The 18,627-nt window shown below is 40.1% G+C and overlaps 1 protein-coding gene across 7 annotated transcripts in view; it reads left to right on the top strand.

The window, feature by feature from the left end:
* Window positions 1-18,627, top strand: part of USP15 (ubiquitin specific peptidase 15) — a 63,810-nt gene that overhangs the window by 21,438 nt on the left and 23,745 nt on the right. For 3 of the 7 annotated variants that reach the window (XM_070948040.1, XM_070948043.1, XM_070948042.1), the window contains 2 exons: window positions 6,910-6,993; window positions 16,988-17,132. In XM_070948040.1, coding sequence (XP_070804141.1) covers window positions 6,910-6,993; window positions 16,988-17,132 — 229 coding nt within the window. Of the gene's footprint in view, window positions 1-6,909; window positions 6,994-7,724; window positions 7,793-16,987; window positions 17,133-18,627 lie in introns of those variants that run through there. The other 4 variants (XM_070948041.1, XM_070948045.1, XM_070948046.1 and 1 more) reach the window with 3 other exon arrangements.

An 18,627-nucleotide genomic window follows, 5' to 3' on the forward strand; every position in this document is an offset into this window, starting at 1 on the left:
GATGATAGTCTAGATATCTCTAGATAGTCTAGGGCAGGGGTCTCCAACCTTGGCAACTTTAAGCCTGGTGGACTTCCAACTCAGCTTTGCTGGCTGGGAAAATCTGGGAGTTGAAGTCCACCAGGCTTAAAGTTGCCAAAGTTGGAGACCCCTGCTCTAGAGTTTGGTGTTTAAATGATATAGACCTATTACCATCACCATTATGTGTTTTCTTTAACTTATGAACTCTTGGTTATGTTCTTAAAGTCACTGCAGCAATGAAAATGACAAGACAATGTAGTTGACTGAAATATCATTTTCTTACATGTTCATGCTGATAAATTTAACAAGTGTGACACCACATATAGAGTACTGTGCATTTCCAGGGAAATATTGACAGATTAGAATAGGTACAGAAGACTGGCAAAGATGATACAGCGATTTGAGGACATGCCCTCCAATTCCATCAGAATCAATACTGTGATTCTATGGATTTAATACATCGCAGGATTGGGATAGACAGATTGTACCTTTCACTATTTTAATCGACTATAACATAATTTAGAACTGTGTTTCTTTACTTTTTATAATTATTTCTAGCCTAATGTAGAATCAGAATTAGAAACTTTCCTTGGATTCTACTGGTGTCCTTCATTGCTTTTCATTTAAACATTTTATAAAATTTACATTTAGAATTCCAGAGAACACTCATTCTTTGTATATTTTTTCAGATTATTTTTAAGCAAAAACTTACCCCAAACTAAAGAACATGCAAACTGATGTTCACTTTTTAGAAATCTTATTTACAACTTTTTCTGTATTTTGTCACATAATGGTATCACATATGATTAAATATTTGTTCAGTGGAGTTGTGATAAAATGGCTTCCATAGATGATCATATAAATTATTACATATCAAAATAGAAGGAGAGACAGTTACAGTTGTGATTTATAATTATTCTATATGGATGGTCCTGATTTATTACCATTTGTTCAGTGACTCTAGTTCAAGAGGTGCTGAACTTATGCCTGATCCCCAAAGATATGATCCTCAGGATACCAACAACCATGTAACCAAAATTCAGACACTTGGCAACCTGCCCACATTTAACAACTGCAGGTGGTTATTAACTCTACCCATCTACCTATCTTCCCCGATCTATGCTCTTTCGGCCCAGTGCACTTGGTGACCCCTGCTGCCCTAGTTGACCTTCATGATTTTTATGCTCCCACTGCTGACTAGGCATGCTCAGCCTGACCCTTTACGAAGTAGCTCCTGGTTGCACAAGACTTTCTTCTCAACATTGTTCATGGCAATTTCTTTGTGAGATTTGGGAAGATGGTCTCATGATCAGCAGCTGCTTCATGAAGGGCCAGGGCAGGCAGTCCTCATGAGCAGTGGGAGCAAGAAAAGAGTGAAGGTCAGTTTGGGCAGTAGAGTGCAGGACAGCAGGGGCCTTGGAGGGCAGGCTGGCAAAGGTAACAGGAACTGGACTGAGGTGGCTGAGGTTTTCCTGGCCACTGTGGCTTTGCACCCTGCTTCTTGTTGCAGTCCTAGAGGTATGGCACATCCTGACCCCTGAGCTGCAGTACAGCAAGCCACCCCAGAGCCGTGCAGTTTTGGAGCTACTTGCCACCCTGCAAGGCAGGTTGCAGAGTATCTAAAAGGGCAGAATGGTGGGGCAGATAGAGGGGGGAGTTGAAGTGGAGGCCGAGCTTTACCAAAGCTTGAACTGGGAGAGACCAAGCCTGGAATGGCTTCAATTGAAGTTGGTGCTCTATGAGTTGTAATTCTCAGTTAATGACAGCAACAGGAAGTGCCAGGATTGCCATCCCTAAGTGATGCTGTCACTTAGTGACGCCCTATGACCATATTTCTTAGTGACAGAAATTCTGGTCTCAATTGTGGTCAAGACTACCCATAAAGATTACTTTTAATTGTTGTGGTATTTAAAAAATAAGACTCAGTACTGTTGTTATGGGACTTTAAACAGAATTTATTAATCTCTGGAGTATTTGATAATTTTTGAACAAAAGTTAATGATCTGTGGATGAATTTTTTCCGTCTAATATTGGAGAACTGTTTGTGAAAAAAGAAACAATGGTATCTGAGCAGTCTAGCCATCTGTACACAGCTAAAATTTTCATGTCTACAAACTTTAACTGGGTGAAACGGTACATCATAGGGCAAACGTTTTCAACCAAGGTACCTCAAATGGACTAACTTACAGAATGCGTCCAAAATATGGGACCCATGACTCTTGTGGTATTGAAGTTGTTTAATTTTATGAACCATTTTATGACAAAAAAATTAACATACAGCATTTTATGACATAATACAAACTGTCATGAAACATTTCCTGTGGTCAACTGTTGATGTTTGTCTCTGCTAAACAGTTCAACATGAACTACTTTCAAGATAGATACATCTCTGAGTAACTCCCCTCCTTTTTTTTTTTAAGAATTTCCCTGTACATTAGAAGGTCTTCCATTGTTGAGTAATCTGCTAATCTGGTATCGAAATACCTCTGATTGTCTAGTTGTCTAGTTATATCTAAATACAGAATGATATCTTAAGAAAACTTTTGGGACTCAATATTTTTTGTTTGTTTTTGGTAACATCTTTTGCTACTACGCCATTAAGTTAACTTGATAACAGAAGTAAGACTGTACTTCAGATGGAAGAGTGCATGTTTTGCATAACAAAAGTTGTAACTATAAATACTCATATTAACTCCTCCTAATTTGTAGCTGATTGGACTTTAGAAATCAACTGTTTTTGACTGATACTTGTTTTACATTTTTCCACTTGGAAATGTATCAAAAATAATTATATCATGGTGGAGGTTCATATTAGAGGAGCATATGTCTGGCAGGGAAAAAATCACATTTAACCACTGTGCAACATAATCAACAAACCAGGGGTGGTATTCACTTACCTTCACTACTGGTTTGCAAATGTGAACATGCGCACGTGCTCACTTCTCTTGCATGCGCCACCTCCACACATGCGCAGGGCCTTCCATGCATGTGCAGAGCGTAAAAAACGGGACGTGAAGACATCAGGGTGGGTGGGCAGAGCCTCTCGCAGCCGCTGCTATCAGTTCACCGGAACCGGATAGAACCAGCTGAATACCACCACTGCAGCAGATCTAAAGCAATTATTTATTTATTTTATTTATTTTATTAAATTTCTATACCACCCTTCTCCCGAAGGACTCAGGGTGGTGTACAGCCAGAAATAAAACCATGACAGTAGAAAAATTAAAAACAAGTTAAAATAATTAAATCAATTGGCTGAAAATTCTAATAAAACAACCCAAATTATAATCTAGGAATATTGTATTTCTCCTCTATTAATGTTCAGTCATTGTTTGAGGGCATTGCCATTGATGATAACATTAATCAATCTTAAGCTAGGTACTGGATCCTTAATAAATAGCACCAGATGAGAACTCTATACTCAGGTAGTATTTGCTTAGAGCTCATACAATAATAGCAATTTTTGAACCAATATTAATGTTAAGCAAAAAAAAATCAAAGTTTTTAAGAATGAATGCCAATGAACAGACTTTTTTAGAAGTTATGTCTTGCTCAAAGGGAGAAATGTTAGAGACTTCATTATTACCCAAAGAGCTGAGGTTGCTAAAGACCTGAGGTTTAATCTTGTATCGGTTCTCCATTTAAATTTTAAATGGCCCCATCAGTGGGACTGTCCTGCCAAATACGCCTTTTGGGAATGATCCACTGTTGACTATTACTGGCTTCCCACAGTATAGTTCATTCACCGCTCAATGTGAAAAAGAAGTCATGTTTGGAATGACTTCCCAGTAATACCAACAATAGTACGGAATACAGAGTTGGCCATGCCAGACAAACTACACCCTACACCAGTGTTGCTCAGTCTCAGCAACTTTAAAGATGTGTGGACTTCAACTCCCAGAATTTCCCAGCCAGCAAGGTTGAGAAACACTCCCCTATGCAATTACAGAATTATAATAATAGAATACATCTCCAATGGAATAATAAGTGTACAACAGCTACCTTGAATTACTAAAGTCCCATGCAGGATGCATAGAGAATTCTGAAGACAGGCAAGGTTCCATGCATTGACCAAGTTTTTCCAAAAGCAATAAAACTGAATCCCAAGTGATGGGCCCTAGTACAAGCTCTTCTGCTTACAACTACCAATCAAAGTGATAGTAGAGCATTGGGCAGGGAAGGTAATCAGTATCATATACATGTATAAAAAAGAAAACAGATAAGATCCAACTAATTACCAATATAAATCAGTAAATTATATGCCCAAATATTACATTTCAGGGTTGGATTCAGGCAAAGAAATTATTGAAAAAAAATGACTTCAATTTACATACTTGTTTTCCAACATCCTACCAGAAGCATATATAAGCATGACTTTTCTGGATTTCAATTTATCTTTTGAATATGTGTCAAGAAATATCTTGTAGACTGGGATGTCAAATTGGTGGCCTGCGGGCCAGATGCGTCACGTGCAGGCCACGCCCACCCCAGCTCTGCAAAGGGAAAAAAACATTGTGATACGTCACATGACGACAATGTGACATGGCATGTTGAACCGTTAAACAAACGGTTGTAAATTGAGAACTACCTGTGTTAAGATACTTAGTCATTGAAAACAAACACAGGGTGGCACAGAATGTTACTATATGTGATTAGATATCACAGTCATGCCATAACATTTAGAACAGTTTTCATTATTAGGGTTTAAAGATAACTTATACTGCCCTCATGATTATGGATATGTGTTTTTGTTTAGATCAGATGACATCAGGTCATCTGTCCATTCTGAAAATACATAAATATGGCTCTTTTTCTGTGATAAGAACATTCAAAAAGTTAAAATTTGAGTAGAATTTGGTGGTTGTGGTTTAGAATGAGAAAAAAAATGGAAGCAGCATTCTTTCAAATCGTGTCATCACTAAAATTTCATATAATATTTTGATGTCATGGAGGAAATGGCAGCTACACCTTTTCCCATCAAAATGCAACTGGATAAAAACTAGAAACACACATTTTTCACTGCAGGTTCCTCCCAGTTTTCACCTATTATGTGGGTGATAATCCCACTGTAGAATTCCAATTTTGTGAGTCTCTTAGGAACTATGAATGCTATAGATATTCCAAAATGAACAGAAAAGGAAAATTCTTGGTACTTGGTGCACAAATGGAGCATCTCTGATTTTTGGAAACATATCTGTTTTTGCTGCTTCATGAAGAAAGCATCACATCATCATGATTCATTGCTTTATACATCAATTTGGACTGATATCAAGAAATCTGCCAACAGTTCGGAACAAAACCTTTCCTGATCCCACAACAGTCATTAATTCAAAGCCAAGGCTTTAAATCATTACCTTTCCAAGAAGCTTGGTCAAGACAGAGGAGCAGAATGAGAAGTTCTTCTCTAATACACAGAAGTTTGTTGGTTTCTATTGGACAAGTCTTGAAGCACTTCATTGAACATCAGGCAACTTTTCTTGAGACAGAAGAAAAGCTATCTCAACAGTTTTGATAGAGCAGTTTGTTCACTTTTTAACCTTAGCAGATATTTTCAGCCATTTGAATAAGACATATCTTATTGTTCAAGGCCTTTTAGACCCCATTATAGATGCAGCTAAAAAAACGATGAACTCTTTTGGCCAAGTTGTCATTCTGAAAGAACTTTAGAAGTAGACAACTATATTAACTTTTGATTGCTGAAGGAAGCACTTGTACAGGCTGCAGACATAGTATTGTCAGATTCTCCACAGGGATCTGCAAACATGTGGAAATCCTGCAGAACTCTTTTGAAAGTTATTTATGCTCAGATACTTTAAAATTGAAGTATGGATTTACAGTTCTTTCCTTGCTGGTATAGACAACATTAGTGATGCAGATCCTGCCAAAGGTAGCCTCAATGATTTGAGAACAGAGCAAATGATGCTGATGAATTCAACTTGAAGAGTTTTGGAGAATTCTGATGTTCTTGTCATAAGTGTATCCTTGTTCTAATAAAGCAAAATATGGGAGTTCTAATCCCATTTGGTATTATCTTCTTTGTCAGTCATGGTTTTCAACATTTGTTGCATCAAAATTAAAAAAAAATCAAAATAATTTAGATATCAGAGATGACATGCGCATTGTCATATCAAATGCCTCACTCAATTTCAACATCTGATTGAAGCCAAGCAACATCTCATTACATTCTCATTAAATTCACTTTAGAGGAAAATTAAACTTTATTTTTGTTTTATTTACACAGTGGTGTTTTTTTTTTTAGGAACTGGACATTTTTCCATGAAAAACAAATGGGAGAAACAACATTCTTCAAAAGTCTATTTTTATATTCTTCATCAAGAAAAAATTAGTTTACAGTGCAATAAATTGTATGCAAAATATTGTAATGCACATTTTTCTGTGGAGGTCTATGTTCTTTATCAGATTCTCAAAGGGTATGTGACCTAAACAAATTAGGAATCACTGTTCTAAAATACAAAGTAAACAAGTGCTTTAAGCTGCTCTTATTTCCATAATTTTTCACAATATTGATGCACCTTTATTAATAACTTGCATTATAAAATTAAAAAGCCTTGTTTTTAGAAGTAAATATCTTCATTAGCGTCCAAATTAATTTTTGGTACCGGTCATTTTTTTTTGCTAAAGCCTAATTTGGGATTTGGCTGACCATTTATGCCTATGATTTGGTTGAGAGTTTTAAAACGTGATAATTTTTTTTAATGCTTTTTGAAAATGGGCAAGTTAGAGTACTTGGGTATTTGTTACTTTGATCATAAGAATCTTTTTTTATTATTATTCACATACATTGCTTCATGTTAGTTTTTCCTTTTTCATTATTAATTTTACAATCTCAACATTTTTATCTAATTTAACATTTTCATATTTTTAAAGGTCCCCAGGTGCATCCAATTTTCCAACTTTACCAAAGATCTCTCCATCTCTATCAAATAATTATAACAACATCAACAACAGAAAGTAAGCACTGTATCTTAAAGAACTTTTAATTTTAATCATCCAAGTAAAGTTTCAAAAAGAGATTGTTTATAAGTCTAGAAAAATAACTTGGATGTAGTTTATTGCTATGGAAATGTAGGGGGCACCAAGAATTAAAGAACACAAAAACCCTAATGAGAGAAGTATTTCTGCTTTGCTTCTCAGAACCTAGGAACGGTAACATGCTTTGTAGCATCACTTTCTGATTTGGGACCATTACATTAAGAAAATTCTTTAGCAAGAAAGGACCACATGCAACAGCAGTCATGTAATTTATTGAACAGGTTCTCCTAGTTTAGGGATTTCTCCTAGTTTTGGGAAGGTTTGAGATTTTTGTGATTTTTTTTGAAGTATGTGTGTTATGTGTAATGACAAAAGCTATGCATATGCTTCATATTGTTGTTATACCGTACTTCTAATTGTTTTCCTAACAGAAATATAATACAGTACAATAGTTTTAAAACATTGTCTGCCGAATAGTTTCGTACATTTGGAATTGTATATGATAAATGCATTGCATTTTCTGCAGTTCATTACAAATATGAATATATATATATATTTGCTAGGCTTATTGCTTTCTGATAGACATACTGGGAAAAATGGTAGTTACAAATGCAATGTTGCTTCTCAAAATTTGTGACTATGACGCAATTGTTAAAATGTTTTAGTGTTTCATAGTAATATTTCTAAATATTTTATACAATATCTTCCAGTTAAATACTGCATTTATGAGAAGGGAGTTTTCGTATGGGGCGAAGTGGCATTTGTGCTTCTACTAATTGTGAGTAGCCCCAACTCTCTGTTAGAAAATACATGTATTTAACTGTAGTCTATTGTAGTCTGTGTGTGTGTGTGTGTGTGTGTGTGTGTGTGTGTAACATAAGCTCAAAAAATTATTTCTTTGATGTATATAAACCAGCCTCAATTGATGTTATGCTTTTATTAGAATAGTGATAGTGTTATATGAAAAAGCACAATGTCTACAGTTATGAGACAGTTATCATCTATTTAAATCTCATTTTAAAATATAATATAAACTTTCAGAAACTATAACATTGTCCTGGCTTTGTTATAAAAAGGGCAGTTGTATTTCCATTTGATGAAATTGTCTGATAACTAGCAGCTGGTATTTTAAGTTAACGCAGTTTAAGAGTAGCTTCTTAATTAATTAATACAATGTTGTAGTTTTAAAACACAGAGGCTTCCTCGGTTTATCTACCGTACATTTTGTAATACACCTTTCTATCTAAAGTTTAGCTAAGTAATAACTTGGAAATAATAGTTTATTTTGGCAAATTCTATACTTCCTGCTGCACTGGTAAAATCCAGATGCAATCCTAGAAGTTGATTTCATATACGATCACTGTGATTTTCTTCAGCTCCTGTTATGTATTAACTTTTAAAAGCAGGTGTTTGGTCTTGCTTGGAAGAAAGGTAGCCATTTTAGCAAGTTACAGTGTCTATGCATGCAGTCCTGTTAAATGATCACCATAGTACAGTGAACAAGTTTATATTCTTTCTTCCTTCTTCCCGGTTTCTTAATTTTTTTTAAAAAAATAAGATATAGTCATTTTGGTGAGAGAAAACTCCGCTGAACTCATCTGGGCTGATTTCTTGAGTAGAAATGTAAGGGATCCATTTGTGGTACATTGTGATTAGCCTTTTGTTTTTAAGATACAGTCTTGAACATACAGTACTTGGAACTGAATTGTGCTGAATTCATAGGAATTTAAATCTTACTTTATTCAATCATAAATATTGATAAAGACTTACAGATCTATTTTAGAATATCCTTTTTACCTAATATTGACTCACATTTTTAATACAGCATTTAAAACATGCAGTCATTGTATTTTACTATTTATCGACCTAGAAAAAGTAATTGTTTTAAAACACTTTTCTCCACTGGTGTTCTATTTATATAACTTACTTCATATTTATTTATGTATTTATTTATTAAATTAGTATGCCATTCATCTCACTCTGAACAGTGACTCCACGAGCCTTAACACATTATTTTTCCTGCTTGATTCTTGGAGTTGAAGAACGCTGCATTTTTTTTTAAAAAAAATCCTTGTTACACTGTTCGTACCTGTATGATATCATGCTTCTACTCCCCCACACCGAAAATTTCTGAATACTTTACTTAATGAGTAAAATAGGCTGAAATTCCCTAAATGTGGTTATTTTTCTTGTGCTCCAAAGCATCAGATTAAATGTTTCTATATAAACTCAGTTTAAATGTAAAAAAAATTATGAAGCATGCAAATTTGATGGATTGCTTTTATAAATCAGCACTTTTATATGTATTAGCACCTTTAACTTCACACTACTTTCTGAATTTGTTGTACTACTATTTTATTTCAGCAATACAGGTAGTGCAAGTTCTATACTTCCAGGATGCTCACTTTATAGCATTGATACACTAAAACAGTGTTTTCTTTTTACTAATTTCATAAATCGTGAATAAGCTTCCTAGTATAACTATTCTTTTAACAAGAATGTATCAATTGTGTGGATATTGTAATTAAAATTTTAATTTAAAAGGAGCACAAAAATTTTGAGCAGTGGTGCTCAAACCCCACCCCCAAGGAAATCAGAACCCTTGCCAAAATTGATTTGACTATTCACTTGTTTATGTGTACTGGAAAAAATTAGGAGAGGTTGTTAAAAAACATAAATATTAAGGATTATTTCTGCTTTACTATTAAAATTGTTTCTTCACAAATTTATAGAAATTCTATTTTTATATATATCGTAAGTTCGGTACAGTACCTTAATTTTCCACTCTCTCACTAGAATATATTAACAATGTTTTTTGTCATATCTGTTTCAAGTTTATATTGCATATTTTCAGTATTATAGTTTGTAGATCTCTAATGATGTATCTGTCAGACTTCAATGCTATCTCAAAATAAATGAATTTCCAAACTGCCAATCTTTAAGGAAATCTTCTCTTTATTCGAGCACAGCAACCGGATCATGACTCATGCGGACAAAACTGACCTTTTGCCCCCCAATCCCTCCCTTTCCGATCCCCAATTCTCTGCTTCTCATTGGCTATCTTCCAAGTCACTCTCCTGACTTCTTGTCTCGTCATTTCACAGGAATGTTCCCCCCCCTCTTCATTTCCACGGAGACCGAGCTTCAAAGGGATTCAGCAGGCAAAAGTCCAGGGCTTATCTCCCTTTCTATGTCAGCGCTGAAACGCTGACATCCGGCCCCTCTCCCTTCACTCTCTCTGTGAGGCCTGCACGAGATAAACAACAAGTTTAGTACCTTACCCTGTCCGAGGGTGTACCCTACCCCCTCCCGGCTTGTCCGGGTGATCTGCATGGAATTTAGCTATGAGGCGGTCAGCTTGGATGTTTGTGCTCTTCACCCAGGAAGCTTCTGACAAGGGGTAACCCTTCCACTTAAATACTGGAGGCGCCCTCTGTGCCACCTCGAATCGAGAACTCTCTGTACTTCATAGTGGGTCTGGCCTCCAACAATCAAAGGCCCTGGGGGATCACGTGGCACCGGCCTTAAAGTTGACCCTACCACCAGGCTTCAGGAGGCTACTGTGAAAAACGGGGTGTATCCTCCCTAGTAACCGGGGCAACTACAATTGTACTGTGACCGGGTTAATTATTTTTACTATTGGAAATGGTCCTATGAATTTCGGCCCCAGTTTTCTGGTCGGGAGTCTGAGTCTTAAATACTTGGTGGAGAGGTAGACCTTCTCCCCTACTTGGAATGGCCTCGGGGGGGGGCTCGGTGCTTATCTGCTTGTTTCTTATAAGACCGTGCTGCCTTGTCTAATGCCCTCTTGACGTTCTAGGTTTCTCTCAGCATTGCCATTGTCAAGGTAACTGAGGAAGGAGGCTCCCTTGGGTACTCTGGCATGGGGACGAAATCGATGCCGCTCACTATCTTAAATGGGATTAGTCCTGTACTACTGTGGACAGCATTGTTATATGCGACCTCCGCAAACGATAAGAGGCCCGCCCAGTTCGATTGTTGGTAGTCAACGTAGCACCTCAGGTACTGCTCTATCATGGCATTCAACCTCTCCGCCCCCCCCCCCCATTGGTGCTCAGGTGAAACGCTGAGCTGAGGCCTTGGGATGATCCTATGGATCGAAGGAATTCCCTCCAGAACTTCGCTGTAAACTGGCCACCTCGATCGGAGATGATTCTTCTGGGTACTCCGTGCTGGCGGTAGATGTGTTTTACGAACAGTTTGGCCAATTGACGGGCTGAGGGTAGTCCGCTGCAGGGTATGAAATGTGCCTGTTTAGAGAATAAGTCTATTACAGTCCAGATCACTGTGCTTCCGCTGCTTCTCGGCAGTTCGACTATGAAGTCCATAGCAATTTCCTTCCATGGCCTTAACGGTTCAGCTACTGGCTGCAGCAGCCCCAGGGGCCTTCCTGGTCGGGTTTTCATCGTGGCACAGATGGTACAACTTTTTACATAGCTGTCTACGTCTTTTCTCATGTGGGGCCACCAAAACTGTCTCCGTGCTAAGTGTAGAGTCTTTAGGAAGCCAAAATGTCCCGCTGGTTTGACATCGTGACTTCTCTTGAGAACCAAGGTGCGTAAGGCCTCTGGGACATAAAGTTTTGTCCCTCTCCATGCTAGGCCATCTCTCTTTGTCAAGAGATGTTGATTGTCTTGGAACCAGGGGTCCGCCAACGTTTCTGCCTTGAGCCTTGTCATTAGGTCACTCGCGGGTTGCCCCTGCTGGTCTCGATGCTGCCGTCTGGTGGTTACTTGGCCCACTCCTTGGGCAGAAGGGATGATGGGATTCACTATCTCCTCACGTTCACTGTTGTATTGAGGCATTCGGGAGAGGGCATCGGCCAGAAAGTTCTTCCCCCCTGGGATGTGCTTCAGCTCGAAGTTGAAATGATTGAAGTATTGGGCCCACCGGACTTGCCTGGGCGATAACTTCCGAGGGGTCTTGAGGGCCTCCAGGTTTTTGTGGTCAGTACAAACCTCGAACGGTGTCTGGCCTCCTTCTGGCAGGTGTCGCCAGGTTAACAGCGCCCATCTCACCGCGAATGCTTCCTTTTCCCACGCTGCCCATCGTCTCTCTGTGTCGGTGAGTTTGCGGGATGTGTAGGCACAAGGTTGCAGGTCCCCCTGGCTGTTCTTTTGGAGTAGGACTGCCCCTACTGTCACATCGCTGGCATCTGCTTGGATGACAAAGGGTTGTTCGGGGTCAGGATGCTTCAAGATCGGTTCTTTTGCAAACATTTGTTTTAGTGTCTCGAATGCCTGTTGGCAGGCCGGGTCCTACTGTAGAGGCTGTCCCGGGCGGGGTTTCGTTGTTGGACTCCCTGTCTTTAGGAGGTCCGTCAGAGGTTTGGCAATTCTTGCAAAGGAGGGGATGAATTGCCTGTAGAAATTTGCGGACCCCAGGAAGCTTTGTAGTTGCCTGCGGGTACGAGGGGGTCGCCAGTCTAGGACTGATTGTACTTTAGCCGGGTCCATCTCTATCCCCTCGTTTGACACTCGGTAACCTAAATAGTCTAGACGCGATCGGTGGAACTCGCATTTTGACAGTTTGACCTAGAGGTCGCTTTCAGCAGTTTTTCCAGCACTTTGCGTACGAGGGGTATGTGTTCGTCTATGGTCTCCGTGTAAATGAGAATGTCATCTAGGTAGACGAGGACCCCTTTGTACAGGTGGTCATGTAGAACTTCGTTTATCAATTGCATGAACACGGCTGGGGCTCCCTGTAGCCCAAATGGCATCACCTTGAATTGGTAACTTCCCAGGGGGCAGTTGAACGCTGTCTTCCACTCGTCTCTTCCCTGATGCGTACTCGGTAGTAGGCTTCGCGGAGATCTAGTTTGGTGAAAATCTTCCCCTTGGCCAGGTGGGCTAGCATGTCTTTCATGAGGGGGAGGGGGTATAAGTTGTGTACGCAGACCGCATTGATGCCCCGGAAGTCAACTACCAGACGCATAAAGCCGTTTTTCTTCTCTTTGAAAAGGACCGGTGCCGCGACCCGCGGTTTGACTGGCTCAATGAAACCCCTTCGTAGGTTTTTGTCTATGTAGTTTCGCATTTCTTGCATTTCACGGGGCGTCATAGCATACAATTTAGGTTTAGGTATTTTCGCCCCAGGGATGATTTCGATGGTGCAGTCGGCATCACGGTGGGGAGGTAGGACGTCACACTCGGTCTCGCTAAATACCTCTGCTAGGTCTTGGTAGTCTTTTGGAATCTGCTCTGCTTCATGGGTGCTGTTGGATGTGGGCCCCAGCTGCTTTGCGGTGCCCTTCGGGAGGGGCCCTTGAGTCAGTACCATCTTCTTTTGTTCAGGCGGGAGATGTTGGGGCTCGAGTGTGGGGGGTGTTTGTTCTGGTTGGAACGGCAGAGGTTGGGGCCCTTTGGCTATCCTCAATCTGCAGGTCCCTCTTGCCACCAGATAATTGGACCCCACTTGTCTAGCCAGGAAAGTCCCAGTATGACTGGATAGGCCATCTTGAGGGCTATTATGAACCATATCGTCTCCCAGTGATCCCCTAGTTCTAGCTTCACTGGCTCGGTCAGGTGTGTGGCGTAAGCTCCGCCTACTAGAGTCCCATCAACTTGCTCAAATCGAATTGGGTGGTTGAGTTTCTTAGCTCGGATCCCCAATTTTAGGACTGTGGGTAGATTAATCAGGCACCTAGTGCAGCCCGAATCTATCAGGGCCTGGAAAGTCTCTTGGGTACTTGTTTTGGGGGCTGTTAGGCGTATGGGGAAAAGGAAAGAGTGGATGGGTCCACTCACCATTGGGTCGTCTTCACCCTCATCCTCGCTGTCATACGAGTCGGGGGATTGGGCTCCATCATCCGGGACTCCCTTTGTCTCGGTCAGGTGGGCGAAGACCTCTGTGCCGGGGGGAGACTTCGTGGCGCATCGGTGGCTCGCTTGGGGCCCCTTTCCCATCGTGCCTTTGGCTGAGGGTTTGGCCTCGGGCCCGGGGTTCCACACGCTGTTGCTAGATGGCTCATTCCTCCACATCTGTAGCATCTCATTAGGCTCCGCGGAACGAAAGGCCTTTGGGTAGGCCGTAGTGCCGTGGTTCCTCGTCTGGTATGTGGCCTCGGGTCTGATTGGTATCTCTCTCTGGCCTCTGGTTTCTTTACCATGTCGTTGGCGCGCAGTCCCCTTTCAACTTGCATCGCCACGCGGAACCATTCGGAGAGTCGGTTTGGGATGTCCCGATAAGCGGTCACTTGAGCGATCCGCTTATCTAGGCTCATTCTGAAGAAATACACTAGCAGTCGCTCTGGTAGGGGAGGCAAGGTGCCCACGACTCTTCAGAACTCACGAATGTGCTCCTTGATGGGCTTCCCTCTCTGCATTAGGCTTCTGAGTTCGTCTTCCACATATGGGTCCTCCCCTGCTTCCTCGAACCTCACCCGCAGTAGTTGCAAGAAATCATCTGCGTCTTGCAGTTGGTGGGCTCTATTCTTGTAGAGGGCTGATGACCAAGTCTTTGCTTCTCCCTCCAGCCCTTCTGAAATGGCATTGACTAGGGCTCTGGGGAATGGGTAAAGGTGCCCATAGCGCTCGATATAGACCTCAGCTGCATCGAGGAACTGCGCCACCTGGTCTGGACCCCCATCAAACTTCCCTCTGAACCGGGGTGGCTCTGCCCTCGGTGGCCCCTCCTCCCATAGTGGGGCTCTGTGTGCCTGTCTAGGGTGTCGTTGGGTTTCTTCCTCGTCTCTCATTCGGGGGCAGGGTGGGTGATGCCTTGCGTAGGCTGGTATGTTTGCTGGGCAGAGGAGGAACCCATGGATGCAAACTGGAATTTTCTTTCCTTCTGGTGTGGGGGGGGAAAGGGCTGGGCCCCGTCTATGGTGACTTAGTTCAACAGGGTCAGCTGGCCTCCTCCTATCTTTGGGCCTGCAGGATGGACCGTCTTCCAGGCTGACAGCATGTTCAAAATCTTGCTTTAACTCCTCCATGGGGCTTTCGAGTGGCAGGGTTGAAGTTTTCTGCTGTCTGGCCTGCTGCCAATCCCATAACCAGTCCGCCCTTCCCAATTCACTCAGGGGCTTCCCCTTACCTTTAGCGTCTGGAAAGGGGAATTCAGCTTCTGCAGATTTTGGCAAAGTCCACCAAGGTTCATCATTTTTTCTTCTCTTGGGCTGGAGCACGATCGTCTGTCCTTGGTAATTCTGTGGGAGTGGGGTTGTAAGGGGGGGTTGCAGCTTTGCTGGGGGAGGAGGTGGCCCCGTTGCATCCAAGCTGGCTGGAGTAGGGAGGGGAGGCTGGTTCACAGTCATTTGGAGTAGACTTTCAGTAGAGAGCTGGCTTTCTGCCATGGCTTCAGAACCTTGCCTCCACTCCGTCCAAACATTTGGCAGGGAGCTGGAGGGCTGGAGGTTTGCCAGTTTGGCTTGGAAAGTTGTGAGTCTTGTCCGTCTGTCAGACTTCGATGCTATCTCAAAATAAATGAATTTCCAAACTGCCAATCTTTAAGGAAATCTCTTTATTTGAGCACAGCAAACGGATCATGACTCGTGCGGACAAGACTGACCTTTTGCCCCCCAATCCCTCCCTTTCCGATCCCTAATTCTCTGCTTCTCATTGGCCATCTTCCAAGTCACTCTCCTGACTTCTTGTCTCGTCATTTCACAGGAATGTTCCCCCCCCTTCATTTCCACGGATACCGAGCTTCAAAGGGATTCAGCAGGCAAAAGTCCAGGGCTTATCTCCCTTTCTATGTCAGCGCTGAAACACTGACAGTATCAGTGTTTCCCTTGAATAAAAAGTTTAGTGTATAGAGTGTATGCCAGTAAAAACAAATTGTATACATGACCATTTGAATTCCAGGTCATGTATATTTAATTGGCAGCCTGCATAATAAAGATCCCATGCTGAATTACTTATTGGAATTGATAATTTATCATATATCAGCTATGTTCCTTTGTAACCTTGTATGGTGATTAACATGCTTTCCTAGAAGAAAAAGCAAATGAAGTTGGGAAGGTATTGTGCCACAGCAATAACCTCCAGTCTGCTGTGTCATAATCATGGTTCTAATGTAGAACTAGAAGATGACTTTTATTTTTGTATTGTTTAAGCAATATTAATTCTAATATTCAGATTTAAATGGGAAAATATATGTAGATTACATTTATTACATCATTCAGTGTTGGGTAGTTAATATTAGCACAAGTTTTTTCCTTTAAAAATATTAATTACATTTTATTAAGTTTACTGTGCATTTACTGTATGTGCACAGATGCAGCTACTACCTCTGTAACCCACTGTTTTCAGTCTCACAAGTCGCATTTCTATCTTTGTAGCTGGAATGTTGACACAATTACTTGTGCATATGTCATGTAAATTTCACTGACACTTGCATATATAAATATGTCTATAAATCCATATGCAAGCAAAAAAAATGCTAGACTCTGAAGAATGTGGTGCTTTTTATGTTTTGTACTTCAGTTTTTCTTAAGTATTTTTTATCTTTTAATGTAATATAACATACTATTTAATACTCAAAATATTTCCTACTATAAATAGATCATATTTGTATATCTTGAATTTATAAAACAAATTAAAACACAATGCTTAAAGGTACTGTATGGAGCCTTTATTATTCCATGTTTATTGCTTCCTTTTGTGCTGGCATAGTGGTTAATCTAAAAACAGAATTATAATGTATTTAGCAGTTTCTGATATCCTTGGAAATCTTTATATCTTGCCTGTTGCTAAAGTTTTGCTGTTTTCAGCTTTTAGCATTTAACAGTAGCAGAATTTAACTATACTATGTAACTAGTGGTGCCAAAATTTTAAACTTTTAAACTGAAATATTAAAAAATACTACTTTGTAAATTAAAAGTTGAAAAGGGTTTGAAGAATATTTATTGTTACTGTGTTTAAATTCAGAGTCTAACTATTTCAGCTACATGTACATTTAAGCTAGACAGCTATAGCTCATGCAATTACAAGGTAAATATGTTTTCTTCCAGCATGAAAAATTCAAACTACTGCCTTCCTTCATACACTGCTTATAAAAATTATGATTACTCAGAACCAGGAAGACACAATGAACAGCCCGGTCTTTGTGGTCTAAGTAATTTGGGAAATACATGTTTCATGAATTCAGCAATTCAAGTAAGTGTTTCTTGTCAAATAAGATTTTACTTCATTATATAAAGGGCTTTTAAAATGGAGACTGCTAGTAGAATGGGAACTTTTGCTCATGCAGTGTTATCAGAATTTCAAATTTACATTGATTTCTGTGATTTTTAAATGCTTTTATAGGGGATATTATTAAAAAGCAAATAGTTATAGAATCTTGCTTGGCTATGACTTGGTTCTTTGATATTTATTTATTGTTTTTCTATCATTTCTATCATACCCACTAATCAAAAACTGTTTAAAAACAGAGTCAAAGACCAGGAGCATAAGAAAATAACAGAGTAGAGAACCTTTATAAACAAAATACTTATGAAGGAAAGTAAAGCTGACAGCTATATTGCATCTATTATATTTTATTTGGTGCGTGTAGTTGAGTCTCAGTTCAAATGTTTTCACCCCAGCCTTTATCTTAGTTGGAATTGATATGAAGAGACAGATGTGCATTAGTTATCTTTTTTTCCATAATTCCAAATAACCTAGGCCATCACTTTCATAGGTAATATGAAGAATACAATAGAACTTTATACAGGTAGTCCTTGATTTACGACCACAATAGGGCCCCAAAAATTTGTCATTAAATGGTGTCATTAAGTACGGTATCACATGACCCAATTATATGACCGTTTTGCTGCGGTTAAGTGAAACATCACATGACTGCAACTTGCAACCTCCTCCAGCTTCCCCATTGACTTTGCTTGTCAGAAACCGGCTGGGAAGGTCGTAAATGGTGTGTAATCGCAGGATGTGACCATCGTAAATGTGCAACAGTTGCCAAGTACCTGAATCACGATCATTTGACTGCAAGGATTCTGCGATGGACATAAGGGCAAGGACCCGTTGTAAGTCATTTTTTTCAGCACCATCACAATTTCAAACGTGATAAACAAATGATCGTTAAGCAAGGACTACCTGTAAGACATTATAGCATAACAGGAAAGAGCAGAGCAATAATTTACCAGTGCTGCCTTCTGAAACTGGGCATATATCTAGGGATAGATTACATTTAACCTAAAAGAAAATAGAAAAAGCCAATTTGGTGTAGTGGTTAAGATGCTGGCCTAGAAACTAGGAGTCTGTGAGTTCTAGTCCTGCCTTAGACATGAAAAACCAGCTCCATGACTTTGGACCAGTTACACTCTAACTATCCCAACTCTCTTTACAGGAATGTTGTGGAGGAAAAGGAATGAGTATTGATATACTTGGTACTTTCAGTTGTATATGAAAAACATCTCCAAAAGTAGTAGAAGTAATTTGCTCAGAAGACTTATGGAAGAATTTCTAATCTTATTTAAAACTTCTGAAATTTCCAAGAAAATCAGCAAATGATTTCCCCACTGTTTAATGTCTAAAACCCAGCCAAGAGCTGAACTGAAAAGCAATCACTTACTCCAGTGCTTTCCCTGGAATCAGATATTGATAACAGATCTCTAATTGCCTTCTGGGTCCATGTTTTGTGGTGGTTGTTACT

Source organism: Pituophis catenifer, unplaced genomic scaffold (assembly GCF_029215685.1).
Source record: "Pituophis catenifer annectens isolate HBS135680 unplaced genomic scaffold, rPitCat1.0.hap2 SCAF_7, whole genome shotgun sequence".
Lineage (NCBI taxonomy): Eukaryota > Metazoa > Chordata > Lepidosauria > Squamata > Colubridae > Pituophis > Pituophis catenifer.